Source organism: Peromyscus leucopus, chromosome 3 (assembly GCF_004664715.2).
Source record: "Peromyscus leucopus breed LL Stock chromosome 3, UCI_PerLeu_2.1, whole genome shotgun sequence".
Classification (NCBI taxonomy): Eukaryota; Metazoa; Chordata; class Mammalia; order Rodentia; family Cricetidae; genus Peromyscus; species Peromyscus leucopus.
The window spans coordinates 42371919-42385647 of record NC_051065.1 but is presented as its reverse complement, the minus strand read 5'-3'; the positions used below and the strand labels follow the sequence as shown (position 1 = coordinate 42385647).

General features: G+C 35.9%; 1 protein-coding gene across 1 annotated transcript in view; it reads left to right on the top strand.

The window, feature by feature from the left end:
• Positions 1-13729, top strand: part of Cntnap2 (contactin associated protein 2) — a 2034995-nt gene that overhangs the window by 788671 nt on the left and 1232595 nt on the right. Inside the window, exon 4 of the mRNA XM_028876400.2 lies at positions 10332-10479. Within this exon, the coding sequence (XP_028732233.1) occupies positions 10332-10479 (148 nt within the window). The remainder of the gene's footprint in view (positions 1-10331; positions 10480-13729) is intronic.

The following is a 13729-nucleotide window of genomic DNA, read 5'->3' as shown; positions in this document are numbered from 1 at the left end:
GGAGTGTTAGATTTTATATAAGTTTTACCTCACCACTTGTGTCAACATTTGATTAGAAATTTTACCTCATTGGAAAAAGGCTATACTATGCAGATATCAGTATTGCAAGAAATCATTTATGATGCTTAGCCTTTCATACTTTATGTACACCATTACTCTCAACACTTGGGAGGCAGAGGCAGGCAGACCTCAATGAGTTTAACCCAACCTGGTCCACAAAGTGAGTTACAGGACAGCCAGGACTATTACACAGAGAAACACTGTCTCAAAAAAGCTACAAACACACACACACACACACACACACACACACACACACACACACACACGCAAGCACGCATGCACACTCACATAAATAAATAATAAAAGATTTGTATAAGTTTTATAATTACATACATGAAATAGTTTCTTCATATTTACAGTGACATTTAAATATGGAGATCAATATATAATCTCAGATAAGATTTGTGTTATGTGCTGTCTTTCTTTCTATAAAAGGCTTTATTTGGTTTACTTTTTATCTCTTCTCAGGATGATGCCAGGTTAGCTACTGACTCTTTGTATACTTTCATAGAATATTTTTCCAAAGCCAAGTCGAATAAAATAGATGTGTAGAGTCATTTTATTCTTAGGATAATTCAGTCGCTATTAAGACTTGGTTGTTAACATTGTCAGTTATTCAAAAGGTCTGATTCCAAACAACTCTCTGATTTCTTTTCTTCTTGCAGAATACTTCCATGTGCTTGGCTAATAAAATCCATTGCTTACTAGCCTCATCTCAGTGCCAAGAATTGACAATATTAGTACAAATGTGCAACATCTATCTTGTCTGCATGTTCCTGGAACTTTACATAAAATTAACACAGGATTATGGTGAAGAATATTTTAGCCCATCTTTAAGTCAGAGGACCAACTTATCTGTAATCTGCAACATTGCCTGTGTCGTCTTTCCAGTTCCCTGCTTAGATAAACAAATTTTGCTCCAAATTTAAAGTGATGGTCATCTATTTGTAGTTCTAAATTATTCAATTCAGAAGGAAAATAAAAATTTCATACGCATGAGAAAGCATGGACATAGCTATACAAATATCAAGCACATTGCAAAAGAGATGCTTAATCTTCTGTTATTCAGAAAAAGAGAGCATTAAAGGTTTGAATAAAATACAGAATTTTTGTCAGTTGGGAGCTGCAATTTTCTACTTACTTCAGGTCTAACTGAAGCTAACACGAGTGTCTCTGTAGGATACCAATAAAACAAATATATTTGTTCAGCTAAGTCAATTTCGCTAATTTGTTAAGAAGAATCTGTTAAGTGAATCATTTAGCATCCTATAAACAAAACAAAGGGTGATAATTGTGCAAATTATTCTTTCCAACTTATTGAGTTGGCAACATGTAAACAAAAGCAAGTATCTATACTTTGGGTAAAGTAATTAAGTTCATGCATATTGAGATTTTAATTTAGAAAGATTTCTCTTGTATGAACACTGACTTGAGGAAGAAAGCATCCAGATGGAAGGAGAGGACCAGAGAGCTGTAAGAGGAGAAAGTGGATTTGACAAAATGCAGTGACCTCTGGAATAGGAAGCTGGTATTGGAGACATAGGGCACCCATCAATGTGAAGCAACTGAGGTAGAGTAGGGGACTGATGCAGCAGAAGATCCCTGCATAGGAGGCCTGGAGGATAGCAATGTTAGCAAACATGAGAAGGAAATAGGAAAAGGTGTGGGAACACACAGTGACTCCAGTTTGTGCCTTGATTCCATCTTGACTCAAGCAAGGTTGGAGAGTTCAAGCTTATCTTTGCTCTCTAAAATTTGGTAACAGGGTGTTTGGCCAAAGACATGGTTACCAGATGTCTTGAGAATTAAGGAGGTGTTTATACTTGTTTGTACTTTGAACCATGATGTCCTTGAGAGGGGGAGGTTGTTTGTCCCCCTTTGTAGATGATATTCTAAACAGTCTTAGTGAATAAGAAATGCAGAGCCAAATACAGAGATAATAGCCAAAGAGATCAGAGTGACATGACTAACTTTAGCTTACCACTAGCAGTAGCTTCCCCAGAGAGAGAGCTTCTTCCTGTCTGACTTGTCTTTTTATTGTCTTTCTGTTCTGCCTTCTCATTGGCTCTAAACCTAACCACATGGCTTCCTCATCACGGCCTGTCTATACAGACCTCCAGGTCTCTATGGTTGGTACTGGGATTAAAGGTTCCTGTCACTATGCTTGGCTGTGTCCTTGACCACACAGTAACTCTGCCTGCCCAAGTGTTCAGATTAAGGGTGTGTGCTACTACTGCCTGACTCTGCTTATGGCTTGCTTTGACCTCTGATCTCCAGGCAACTTTATTTATTAACATATAAATAAAATCACATTTCAGCACAAATAAAATATTACCATACCCCTTGCTTTGGGTATAAAAAGGCCCTGAGAAATAAACTTAGGGCTGCTGTGGTATTGACTCAGAGCACTCCCAAAGTTATCCTGTGCCTCTGTCTTTTACTTTTATGTCTACATCTCTGTTTTTCCTATCTATTATTTCTTAATCCTCACTCTCCTGTTCAGGATGGTTTGAAGACAAGCTTTGGAGATCCACAGACAGAGTTATTTTGGCTTATGCTTTTGTATATCAGTTTCAAACACCTCCTGCCTTCTCAAACAAAGACAACTGCTGGAAAGCTGAAAATGCCAGCTCATTTTGCAAACTCTAACTTATGGCTGAAGAAAGTGCTACAGGAATTGATCCCTGATTTTAGCCTTAAAGTGATGGATCCTTTACAGAGATTGAGATGATCAGGAAGACCAGAGAGCAGGCACCATGCCATTCTTGTCCTGGAATCTAAATGAAATCACAGCCCCAAGGATAAAGAATATCAAGTTTTCAGAGTCACATGTTCTTAGAATTTACAAAGGAGACTTGAGTTTCAAATTATCAGTGCTGGAGATTAACTGTAGGAGAAAAAGATGTCTAGTGTGACCTATAATCTTAGGGAGCTGAATATGAAGTTGTTTGGGAGATTAAAATAATATATGTATTATAATTTAATGCATTGAAGGGTTAAAGAAATTTAGTGGAGTTCTCTAGATTTACTTTAAAATGATTGACACTTGATTTTGCTTTCACTAAAAAAATTGAGGCAAAAAGAGTTTTTTAAGGAAAGAAAATAACATGAGAATGGGGACAATGAGAAGCCAGGAGTGTAAGGTGGTGGAAGACAGTGCAGGCAGGAAGCACTCTTCAATGGGATGTAGAAGGAGAGAAGGAAGGACCAAGCTGTAGATGACTCACTTGGTTTACCCATTTGTCAGTTGACACACACTCTACATGTTTCTAGAGTGATCAACACTGAAGCTAATAGACAAGTCCATATATACACTCTTACATAAATGAAATTCTCATATTTTCATGACTACTGGGATTGCTGGTTATATTTATGGAACTTCCAAACTATTTGCCAAGTTTTTACATTTCAAACATCAGTGGACAAGGAATCTATTGAAAATTGTTTTTGTAGTCTTGATATCTTCAAGAGTGTGTTTACATTTTTGATTGTTAAATTTTAGTAAACCCTCATGCCAGAGTTATGTTATTTTAAGTTGAATATACCTAATGACCAATGATGCTTAAAACTCTAACTAGATTTGATGTTATTAAACTCAGAAGAGTAAACTGAGATGAAAACTTTAGGGAACTTGAGCTAGGAGAAAATTGAGAGAATTCTGGATAGATGAATTTCCAACTGAATATATTCTGAGAACATCAGGGAATGAAATTGAAAGAAGGTAATTAAAATGATCTCACTTTTGAAAGAGGACAGGGAATAGTGTGGCTAGTGGTAACCCATGGACACATTTAAGCTGTTGAATAATGATAATAGCAACATGATCAGAGGTCAAATAGGGAGATTCAAGGTGACTAACTGTGGAAATAGCTATGTCTAAGAAAATTTTTAAAAAAGTGATTGTATTATCTTCACTAATTTGTTTTCTCTGTCAAAAGAAAGGTAAGAAACTGAAGAAGAAGCACATCAGTTAAGAACACTGGCTGCTTTTGTAGAGGACCCAGGTTCAGTTCCCAGCACTACATAGTGGCTAACCATGTTTGCAGGTCTACTCTAAAGGCATCTTCCATAGGCATGGTACACAGGTCGTGCACAGACACATACATGCAGGACATAAATTCATGCATGTGATAGCACTTTTTAAAAAAAATGTAAGTGTAAGCCATTAGGGTAAGGCTCACTCTTAAAGAGAATGAAGACTAACCTAAGCTAATTTTCCAAAAGTATTTTCAACACAAGGCAGTAAGGAACTAACACTAATAAAAATGGAAGAATGATAACTTAACAATCACATTGGGGGATTTCCTTCCCTACCCCCATGAAAAATGATAGTCAAATATATAATGAAGAATTAGTGTCTGACGACCCAGGAAATACTATTTTTGCCTCATTAGATATCTCTAAAACCATTACTAGATATTAATCATGCAATTGAAAGTAAAAAGTAGTAAATGATATGCTCATATAAAATAGAATGCATATTTATATTAAGTTGAGAAAGTGTAAAGTCATTACAAAATGCTCAAGTCAGTCAATACATTTAGCATCAGAAGTATTTACATTTCGTGGCATAAAGGTATCCAAAAGAATGATTTTATGTTTTTGGAATAAAAAATTAAAAATAGCAATTTATTTAGTTTTTATGAATTCTCACCCTAAACAATACTTGACCACTTTCCTGATTACAAGTTCCTGAGAATGTTGAGTTGTCCATATAGACAGGGATTTAGTACAGAGCCTTTCCAACGAGTGTGTTCTCATGTTTACGGCATTAACACTTATAAACTCAAGAAAAGCTATGTTTGTTAACAGAGCATACCCTGAAGACATGCTCCAACCCTTCCCTGAGATGCTTAAGACTAGTTTCAGTTGAAAAGTGAACAAATTGCCATGTAAGTACATCCAAGAGCCAGTCAGAAGGGAGCCGCAGTCCTGCATTGAACATTTTAGTTAAACTGTAAATCTGTGGTTCCTGAAAAAAGTTTTGGCCTTTTCCATGGGGCTTCATTGAGGAAAACTCAGAGAAACTCCCTGTGCAATTGATTTGCTATCTTTTTATACCAGTGTTATTGAACACTCTGTTCCTAGTGCAGAAACATTTCTTTTGCATAAGAATTTGAGAAATTTCGCCTTGGGCTTAGTGCCAGGAGGGTTAGCCTTTAGGAAACTGGTTGGATTTTATGTTAAAAGATAAGTTGGATCCTTCAACTGACTCTATGTGTTTACTATAGGAGGAATCCCATTTTATAGCAGAGAAGGGATGTTAAAGCTATACAGACACAGACAGACACACACAGACACACACACACACACACACACACACACACGCGCGCTAGTATGCTCTCACACATTCATTTTTTTTGTTTTTAATATACTTTTTCTTGAATTAGCATATAGATAACTGTTTTAACCAAATATCATACTTTTAATTCCATTCAAAACTCAAAAGTTCTCTTTCTAATATCCTCCTTGATTGGGTCCCACTTTCCCTATCTACTCTGTGGCAATTTATCACTTTCCAACTGAGAAATTACTTATTGACCTCTGACTTCACCATGGATCAACTAGCAGTTTTTAAACTCACTTTTATCATGACGGACACAGCTTTATGTACTATGTAAAATATTCAAATTTTCTTTTGATTGTACAATAAAATATTACTCAGTAAAGCAAAGTATCAATGCACAAACTTCACAGGGAAATAATGCCAATATTACTCTGAATGCAAGAAGCCAGGTAAATCCTTGGTCTTAGATTCAAGGAAAGGCCAAGTTAATCATTTAGTAAAATAATGTTAAGGTACTTTCATAGTGCTGAGAAAATTAAGTGGTATATTCAATCAAGTCAGGACTGGTAGTTCCCCAAGAAAGTGTTGCCTCTCACAAGCTGGTAAAACTCGTGACCTTTGTCTCACATTTGCATTGGTTCATGAACCAAATATATATTTTCAGCAAACTTCCAGTGACTGTCCAATATGAACCTGCTGGATTTGATGGATGAGAGAGTTAACTTTTGTTTTACTGCTAGTGTGTCTCCTTTGAATTTTGTACGATCATTTCCGTTTCTCCCACAGTCCTGTGATTTTTCGCTACTTTGCATAATTATAATGACAACCTCATAACTCTAGGAAATTTTTATTCATTACCTAGTGTCTTCTTGAGACAGACTAGCATGATTTATTTTTTTCTTGTAGGATATTATCAAGCATATGGCTTATTAACTATAAATAGAGAATAGAAATAACAAGAATGTATATATAAATGGCTAGGATTTGGTGCATGCAGGGCTTTATTCTTTCACTTCATGAAGAAGTAAATAGGTAGTTGTTGACCATTGGCCCCTTGTACTTGAGGAGTCCAATGCAGAGGGACCAAATAGGTATTGTCTAGAATTCCATGAGGTGCCCTTATTATAGCTGGGATTTGAGAAGCGTGGTCAGGGAATATACCTATAGTCAGAAAGTGCCGTCAGGATGTGTGTGACCTGCTGGATAACAACAATGAATACGGAGAGATTGCAGGGTAAGAGGCCAGAAAGAGTGGCCAAGAGGTGCAACACACCAAGAATGACATTCTATATGTCCGCCTCGGCAAGAATAACTTGGGAACTCATAGTGACGCTGCAAAATGGCAGATCCATTTTCCATTTAGATATAAGTTGTTCGAATGGAGAAATAAAAATAAAACCACAAATAAATAGAATTATAGGTGAAATGATCATAGTGGTCACAGTTTACAGTATCAAAATGAAGAATAGACACTGTCTCTACTGAAGTAGAGATGTCTTCAACTGGCACATCGTCGCCCACATTAGAAAGCACATGTTTGATGTTACTGTGTTCCCCTTGCAATCTCCTAAGTTCACTGCTCTCAGCATCATTGCAATGTCTATCCATTCCAATTTACACAAAGGCTTTGGGTTTTAGGCTCAATTTTAATTAAGCAAAATCTTTAAGATACAACGTCTCATTAATTTGCTGGGTATGTTATGGTGTTTTCTGTAAAGTCTCTTTAAAAATTATGGAAGTTTTATGAGGACTAAATATACTTATTCTATTCATAAAATATGTTACAAGTCACATCTCAGACCCCATGGTAGTGCATTTGAGGGGAAACATTAATTCGCACATACCACACAGAGCACTAGTCTAAATCTTCAGTCTAATGAGTTACATGCTTCAATGGTTTAAAACTCTTTCTCTAAGTTTACCGACTTTTAAATGCCAAGTAGTGACAAAGTCATCCACTGAGGATCGACTTTGAGATCCTGTCTGAATGCAGCACGTACTTTACTGATTCAGGATCTTAGGAGGGTGATGACATAATTCATCGCTACAGCACCCGCCAAACATGCACCCAGCCCCAGATTGCTTTTAACACCACCCCACAAAAGGAAAACAAAATCATCCAAGGAAAGAAGCTGGTAAAATGTAGCCACCACAATTGGCCAACTGTGGTCTACTCTTAATTTTACTGTTTGCAAGATAAGAAAGGACAGGTTATGTATTTCATAAGTTGCTGTTAAAGTGCAAAGTACATAAGACAGAGAAATGTGCTGAACACTAAACCTAGAACACATATTATATGGTACTTTATGGAAATGTTTGCTTCTCATCTTGGATCATCTGAATTACCATGTGAGCCATAGGAATAATTAGTGTACATGGAAAATTTTTGATTATTAAAAAAAACTTCAGTGCTATTGATTAGTTTAAAGTTAATCTTGTGAGGGACCTACAATGTATCTGAAAAATTATCTTTTCTCTGTGTTTGTGCAATTTATAGTGTTGTCAGTCTAAGAGTAACAGCAAAATTAAGTATTGCATTATGTTGCTAGTTACTGATTATAAAGCACTATGAGTTACATGACTGCTGAGTTAACCAAAATAATAATAGTAAAAATATCCTACCCTGTGCAAACATACAAATCACAGCCAACAGAAGAAAAGCAATAGCAGCGGCATACAACCAACAGGTTTCTGTAAATTGATTTTTTTTATTTTAGTCTTTAGTGATAAATTTGGCTGATGTTTTCAAGCCTCTGGAAAGCTCTTATTATTATATAGTATCTGTTTAGATGAAGGTTGAATTTTAAATGGCGTTATTTTATAGGTTAAAGCTTCAAGCTTTTTTCAATTTTCAATTTTTGAAGCAGACTTCCAAATCTTAATATTTTTGTAAAAAATTAGTCTGTGTCTTTTTTCTTCCTTTTTTCATAGTTATGTGAAAAACTGCAATCAGAGAAAGAATGAAATTACCTTAGAACAACTTTCCAAGACCAATGGCAGTTTAATTACGAAGCAGTAAAAGCTCTGATGGGTAGTCTACATTTTATTCAACAAGGCCATTCAGACTTAAATTGCTTATAACAAAATGATGGAGGTGATATTGGTGCCAATGGTCACAATAGAAGCATATTTCTTAAAAAACTGAGTCAAAAGAGAAAATATTGATCATGTCAACAATTTGTGTAAACAAAAATGAAAAGTAAAATACACAAGTAAAACGGATCATCTGGAGGACAAGACAGATATCAACTCAATAATGGCAGTGTGGGAGACAGAAATTCTCAATAAGACTTTCAATTTTTGTATTCAAGTATATAATATCAAAATAAAATGTGTTGTGCCTAAATAGAAAATGCATTTAGTTCTATCTGAAAATATAATTTTCAAATAAAGTAAATAGATGGATGATCTTGTGACTTCGCCCTGGTTTCCCTTGCCTAGGCGTTAAACATCCAGTTATCACATTTCTTCTCTGTGAGTCCAAATGTTGACCAGAGAAAATAGAATACTTAAAAAAATTAGTTTTCTGTAGGGCACAACAATGCAGAACGTACGAAATCTCTAAATAACAATGTATTATATAAGTGTTAGGTTATTTTGTTAAATTCTTGACTGCACCTCTCTCTGTATTTTTAAAATTTAAAAATACTACTATATTGAGATATATTTACCACTTTGGATGGTTTACAACATGAATGGGAAGGCCTCCTCTCTGCAGTGATTAAAATTTCAAGTTTCTGTGTGTGCAAATGTGTGTGTCTCTGGCTCTTTTTCTTTGGCTCTTTATTTTGTTTTGTCCTACTCTGATTTGTTTTTATTTAATTTTATTATTTGTTTAGATGCCTGTTTATTTTTTAATAGAAGCAAGCAAGAAAGGGTGTAGATTGTGCTGTGTGAGGAGGTGGGAAGAAGCTGGAAGCAGTTGCGGGAAGAGAAACCATAGTCTGAATGTATTATATGAAAAAAACAATCTCTTTTCAATAAACAGAAGAAAGAAAAAACATAACTTCAGTTAGGATCATGTCTTAAATCTCAAAGCATGCTTGGATTTGAAGAGAAGTTCTGAGTGTTATATTGTAGTGAATCATTATATTGATTAACCTTTAGGAAATGCTACACTACCCTTTGGTGAGCTGGACACCCTACACTTCTCAAATTTTCCAGCAGATGGTGAACTCCTAAATTCAGTATCAGTAGACCTTCATTCTCCATGCTTTCAGACATATTTGTTACCCAATACTCTTCCAGTTGTTTAGCAAAGAAACTGAAGGGTATCCTGTATAACCAAAGCACCCAAGGGCTACTCTTAGGGGTTTCTGGCTTTCCCAGATGTAGACTGTCACCACAGATGCACCTGGTTCTCCTGTCCCTGACAGCTGTCATATGAAATGACAATAGAGCCTATGGTAGCTCTTTGGGAAGATATTTTTGTGTATAAAGGGATATCTGGTTACTCTGGCCAATTTTTCACTTAAAATAATATTTTTTTTGCTTTTCTTTCCCCCACAAATGTAAAAGTGTGTGTTGCATGTGTATGTCTGTATATGTGAGGTCACATGTGTGTACATGTGTTGAAGCCCCACATTGATTCTTGGTGTCTTTGTCCATTAATTTCCTCTTTATTTCCCGTGACAGGTTCTCACAGGACTAGGAGCTTGTCTCTTTTACTAGTCAAGCTAGCTAGCTTGCCCTGGGGATCCTATCTCTCTGGAGTGCTGGGATTCCTGTAGGGCCCCACATCTGCTAACTTTTGCAAGAATTCTAGGACCCAATCTTCAATCCTCAGTTTGCATGGCAAGTGTTTTACCTATGTAGTTATCTCCCCAAAGCACCAAAACAGTGAATTTTTAAATAAAAGAAATGAAAAACCTTATTTTCATTTTGTTTCTGATGTGAGAAAATGAAACTTATTCACTGGAGAAGAAAATATACCTTTGTCACGGTGGTGTTCTTCATGGGTTTTTAAATGCATTTTTCTTTGCAGGCTTTTCCTGGAAATGTCAATTCTGACAGTGTGGTCCGGCACGACCTGCAGCATGCCATTGTTGCCCGTTACGTCCGCATCGTACCCCTCGACTGGAATGGAGAAGGCCACATAGGTCTGCGTGCAGAAGTCTACGGCTGCTCTTACTGTGAGTGCCAAGTGTCAAGTTTACAATCGTGTCATGGGTCAACTTTGTTGAAATAGCAAACTTTTTTTTCTAAGTTGCTTACACACTTTAAAAAATGAGCTCTCTCTCTCTCTCTCTCTCTCTCTCTCTCTGTCTCTCTCTCTCTCTCTCTCTCTCTCTCTCACACACACACACACACACACACACACACACACACCTGTATGTATATAGACTGGGTTGTTGTCCCTATTTTTAAGATATAAATATATAACACACATATAAAATATACACTAACTGAGTGCTGGGGAGCCAAGCCTTCACCAAGTCTCAAGTTCTGTTCTCAGCACCTCATATCTAGATGTGGTGGTTGATGACTATAATCAGAGCACAAGGCACTTATAGGCAGGAAAATCAGAAGTTCAAAGTCATCCTCAGTTGCTTAAATGAATGAGACCTTGTGTCAAAAAAAGTTATTTTAAAAAGAGTGCATTAAGTGACAGAGGTAGAGGGTGATTTTGCTCACTACACTGAAGTAGTGAGAACTCACACATGACCTACCCACCATCCACCCTTCTGGCTTTGGATGAGGGGCTTAGATCAGTTTTGAAAGCTTCCTTTGGCTTACTTTGGCTCTCTTGACTTGTCATTCTTCTTTAGAAGTCAACAACTGGAATTTTTAAGGTTTTTAAATTTTTATTTATTTATGTGTATAAGCATGTGTGTGTCCAGGGTATGTATGTAGTCAGAGGATGACTATTTGGAGTTGGTTCTTTCCTTCTGTCATATGGTCATGAAGATCTTAGATCATCAGGCTTGGTGGCAAGTGCCTTTACCTGCTGAGCCAGTCAGTTGTATTTTACATTTTCATAAGTTTAATTTTACATTATAAATTCCTTTTTATTTAATTGTGCTTTAATCCCCATCTTTAAAAAGTGCTTAACTATGTCACACCTAAATCTAATGGATCCAATATGTGGTTTGGGGGGAGTGGAAGGCTGCTCTCTGTTTTTTTTCTGCTTGCCACCCTTGTCCGAGATTTTCAACGGGAGTGTCAGTAGGTACCTAAAAGTGCAACAATGTTGAATCCTAAATATAGTGCTGTTTGCTATGCACACATATCTGTGATAAAGCTTAATTTATAAATTAGGTATGATAAGAGATTTTCAATACTAATAAAATAGAACAATTAAACAATATGCTGTAATTAAAGATGTTTAAACTTCAGAAGTTTTTTTTTTCATTTCTGTAATTTAATATTGAATATTTTGGGAAGTAGTTGAACATGGGGCACTAAATCTGTAGAAATCAAAACATCAGATAAAAGATAGGAGACTAATGTATTTCTCTTTCTCTTCTGCCCTCTTCTTTTCCTTTCCCATCTTTCTCCGTTGCCTCCTCTTTACCTTTCCTCTGGGCCTTCTTATCTACCTGATTTGTATTTACATCTTCTGCCTACATAATACCTCAACCACATCAAACCTCTATCTGTAGAAGTTCCTTCAGGTCAAACTTGATGATGGATTCTTTTAAAGAAGATATGTCCTCACTTATTTTCTTTGTGAATTCATGCTAACACAAAGTCACTTTAAAGATTGCTACATTTTTGAAGCTGCTAGATAATATAAATTCTATCTGCAAAACTGGCTTCATAACATTAAATCTCCAGTATTATGTTTTCCTGTCATTCCAGGAAATGTTTTTCCTATTCTGTCAATTGCACAGAGGAGGGAAAATGTTGGGAATGGACAGGGAGGGGAATGAGTTTTCTGCAAGAAACAGCCCATTAAACTTTCCCCTATCATTTCTTACAGATCCATAAACATAAATAGTCACTATAACCATAAAGTGCAAACTTCCTTTTTTGAGAAGGCTTCTTAAAATTAATGGAACACTTAATATTTTATAATAAAGAATATGTAAAGCTTTCATGTCTGTGAGGATTTAGTTGCAAAGACTCTTGCAAGCAGTAGCTGCGGAGATAATGAAATAATATCTTAGTTCACAGACAAATTCTTAAGAATGCTATGAAGTGGCCATGAGAATTATCTAAATGTTCATACATTAATTTTATTTGATCATCATATTATATACATATATATATATATATATGTTCCATATATAATATAAAGAATGATATATTTAGCTTATTGGAAGTATGTAGCATTTCAAGGAGATGAGTTAGATCTTTGGGAGAAGCCCACACAGAACCTCAACATAAATTAAGGTCCTTCCTACTGTGTGTTATGGTGTTCAGGGACACAGGAGACAGAGCATCATCCAACTGGTTTATCTTATTAAAATCTTTGTTAGAAATAGCCGTATTTTTGAAATATTAATTCTTTACTCTTATTCTACTGTACAAACAAATATGCAAATGAATAAACATTGAGTTGTGCTTAGTTTTTTTTGTTATTTATTTGTTTTAGAGTGGCTGTTAGTGTTTCTGATGGTATAGATAGAGAAAGTTGTGGGACTCTGTCCTCTAGATGTGACACTGCTCTTACTATCTTGACATCAAAACAGATATGATTACCTGTATGAGACCCTCCCAAGATTTCTTCCACTTGTATTCCTGTTGAAAGTGGGAGATAAAGTAGGCAGTACTTTTGTGCATTGGGCTCTTCTACTCCAGAGTATATAGCTATGGGAGAGAGAGAGAGAGAGAGAGAGAGAGAGAGAGAGAGAGAGAGAGAGAGAGAGAGAGAGAGAGAGAGAGAGAGAGCCTTCTTCCTTGTGGTTTCTGCCTGTAAGTTGATCATATCATACTCAGTAAATTTATGAGTTTTATGAGTTCTCCAAGTTAGGCTTGGGTAGAGTTATCATTTTATTAGGCCCTCATTTTCTTATCTATAGTGAAGAGATGCTTGCTCATACCTCCCCAGTAAAGAACATACAATAGAGGGCATGGTATCATACTGGTGTGTGTGTGTGTGTGTGTGTGTGTGTGTGTGTGTTGTGTGTGTGTGTGTTCAACTTGGGAAAAAAGACTAAAGTCTTTATAAAGTGGTTTAATCTTCACAAGCTCTGTGAGAATTCTCTTTTATCTACAAATGCAGACTTTTTAAAATTATTTTAAATTCTTAGTGCATGTTCATAATATCTCATTTAGTTTTGATGATGTTTTTCTGACATTTTAGAGAGGTTAGGACTGTGGACTACCACTGTTGCCCTTATTTTATTTTGAAGTGTTTATTAAAAAATGTGCTCATACTTCTGGGTGCAGCCCTTATTTATTTATTTATTTATTTATTTATTTATTTATTTTAAAAGT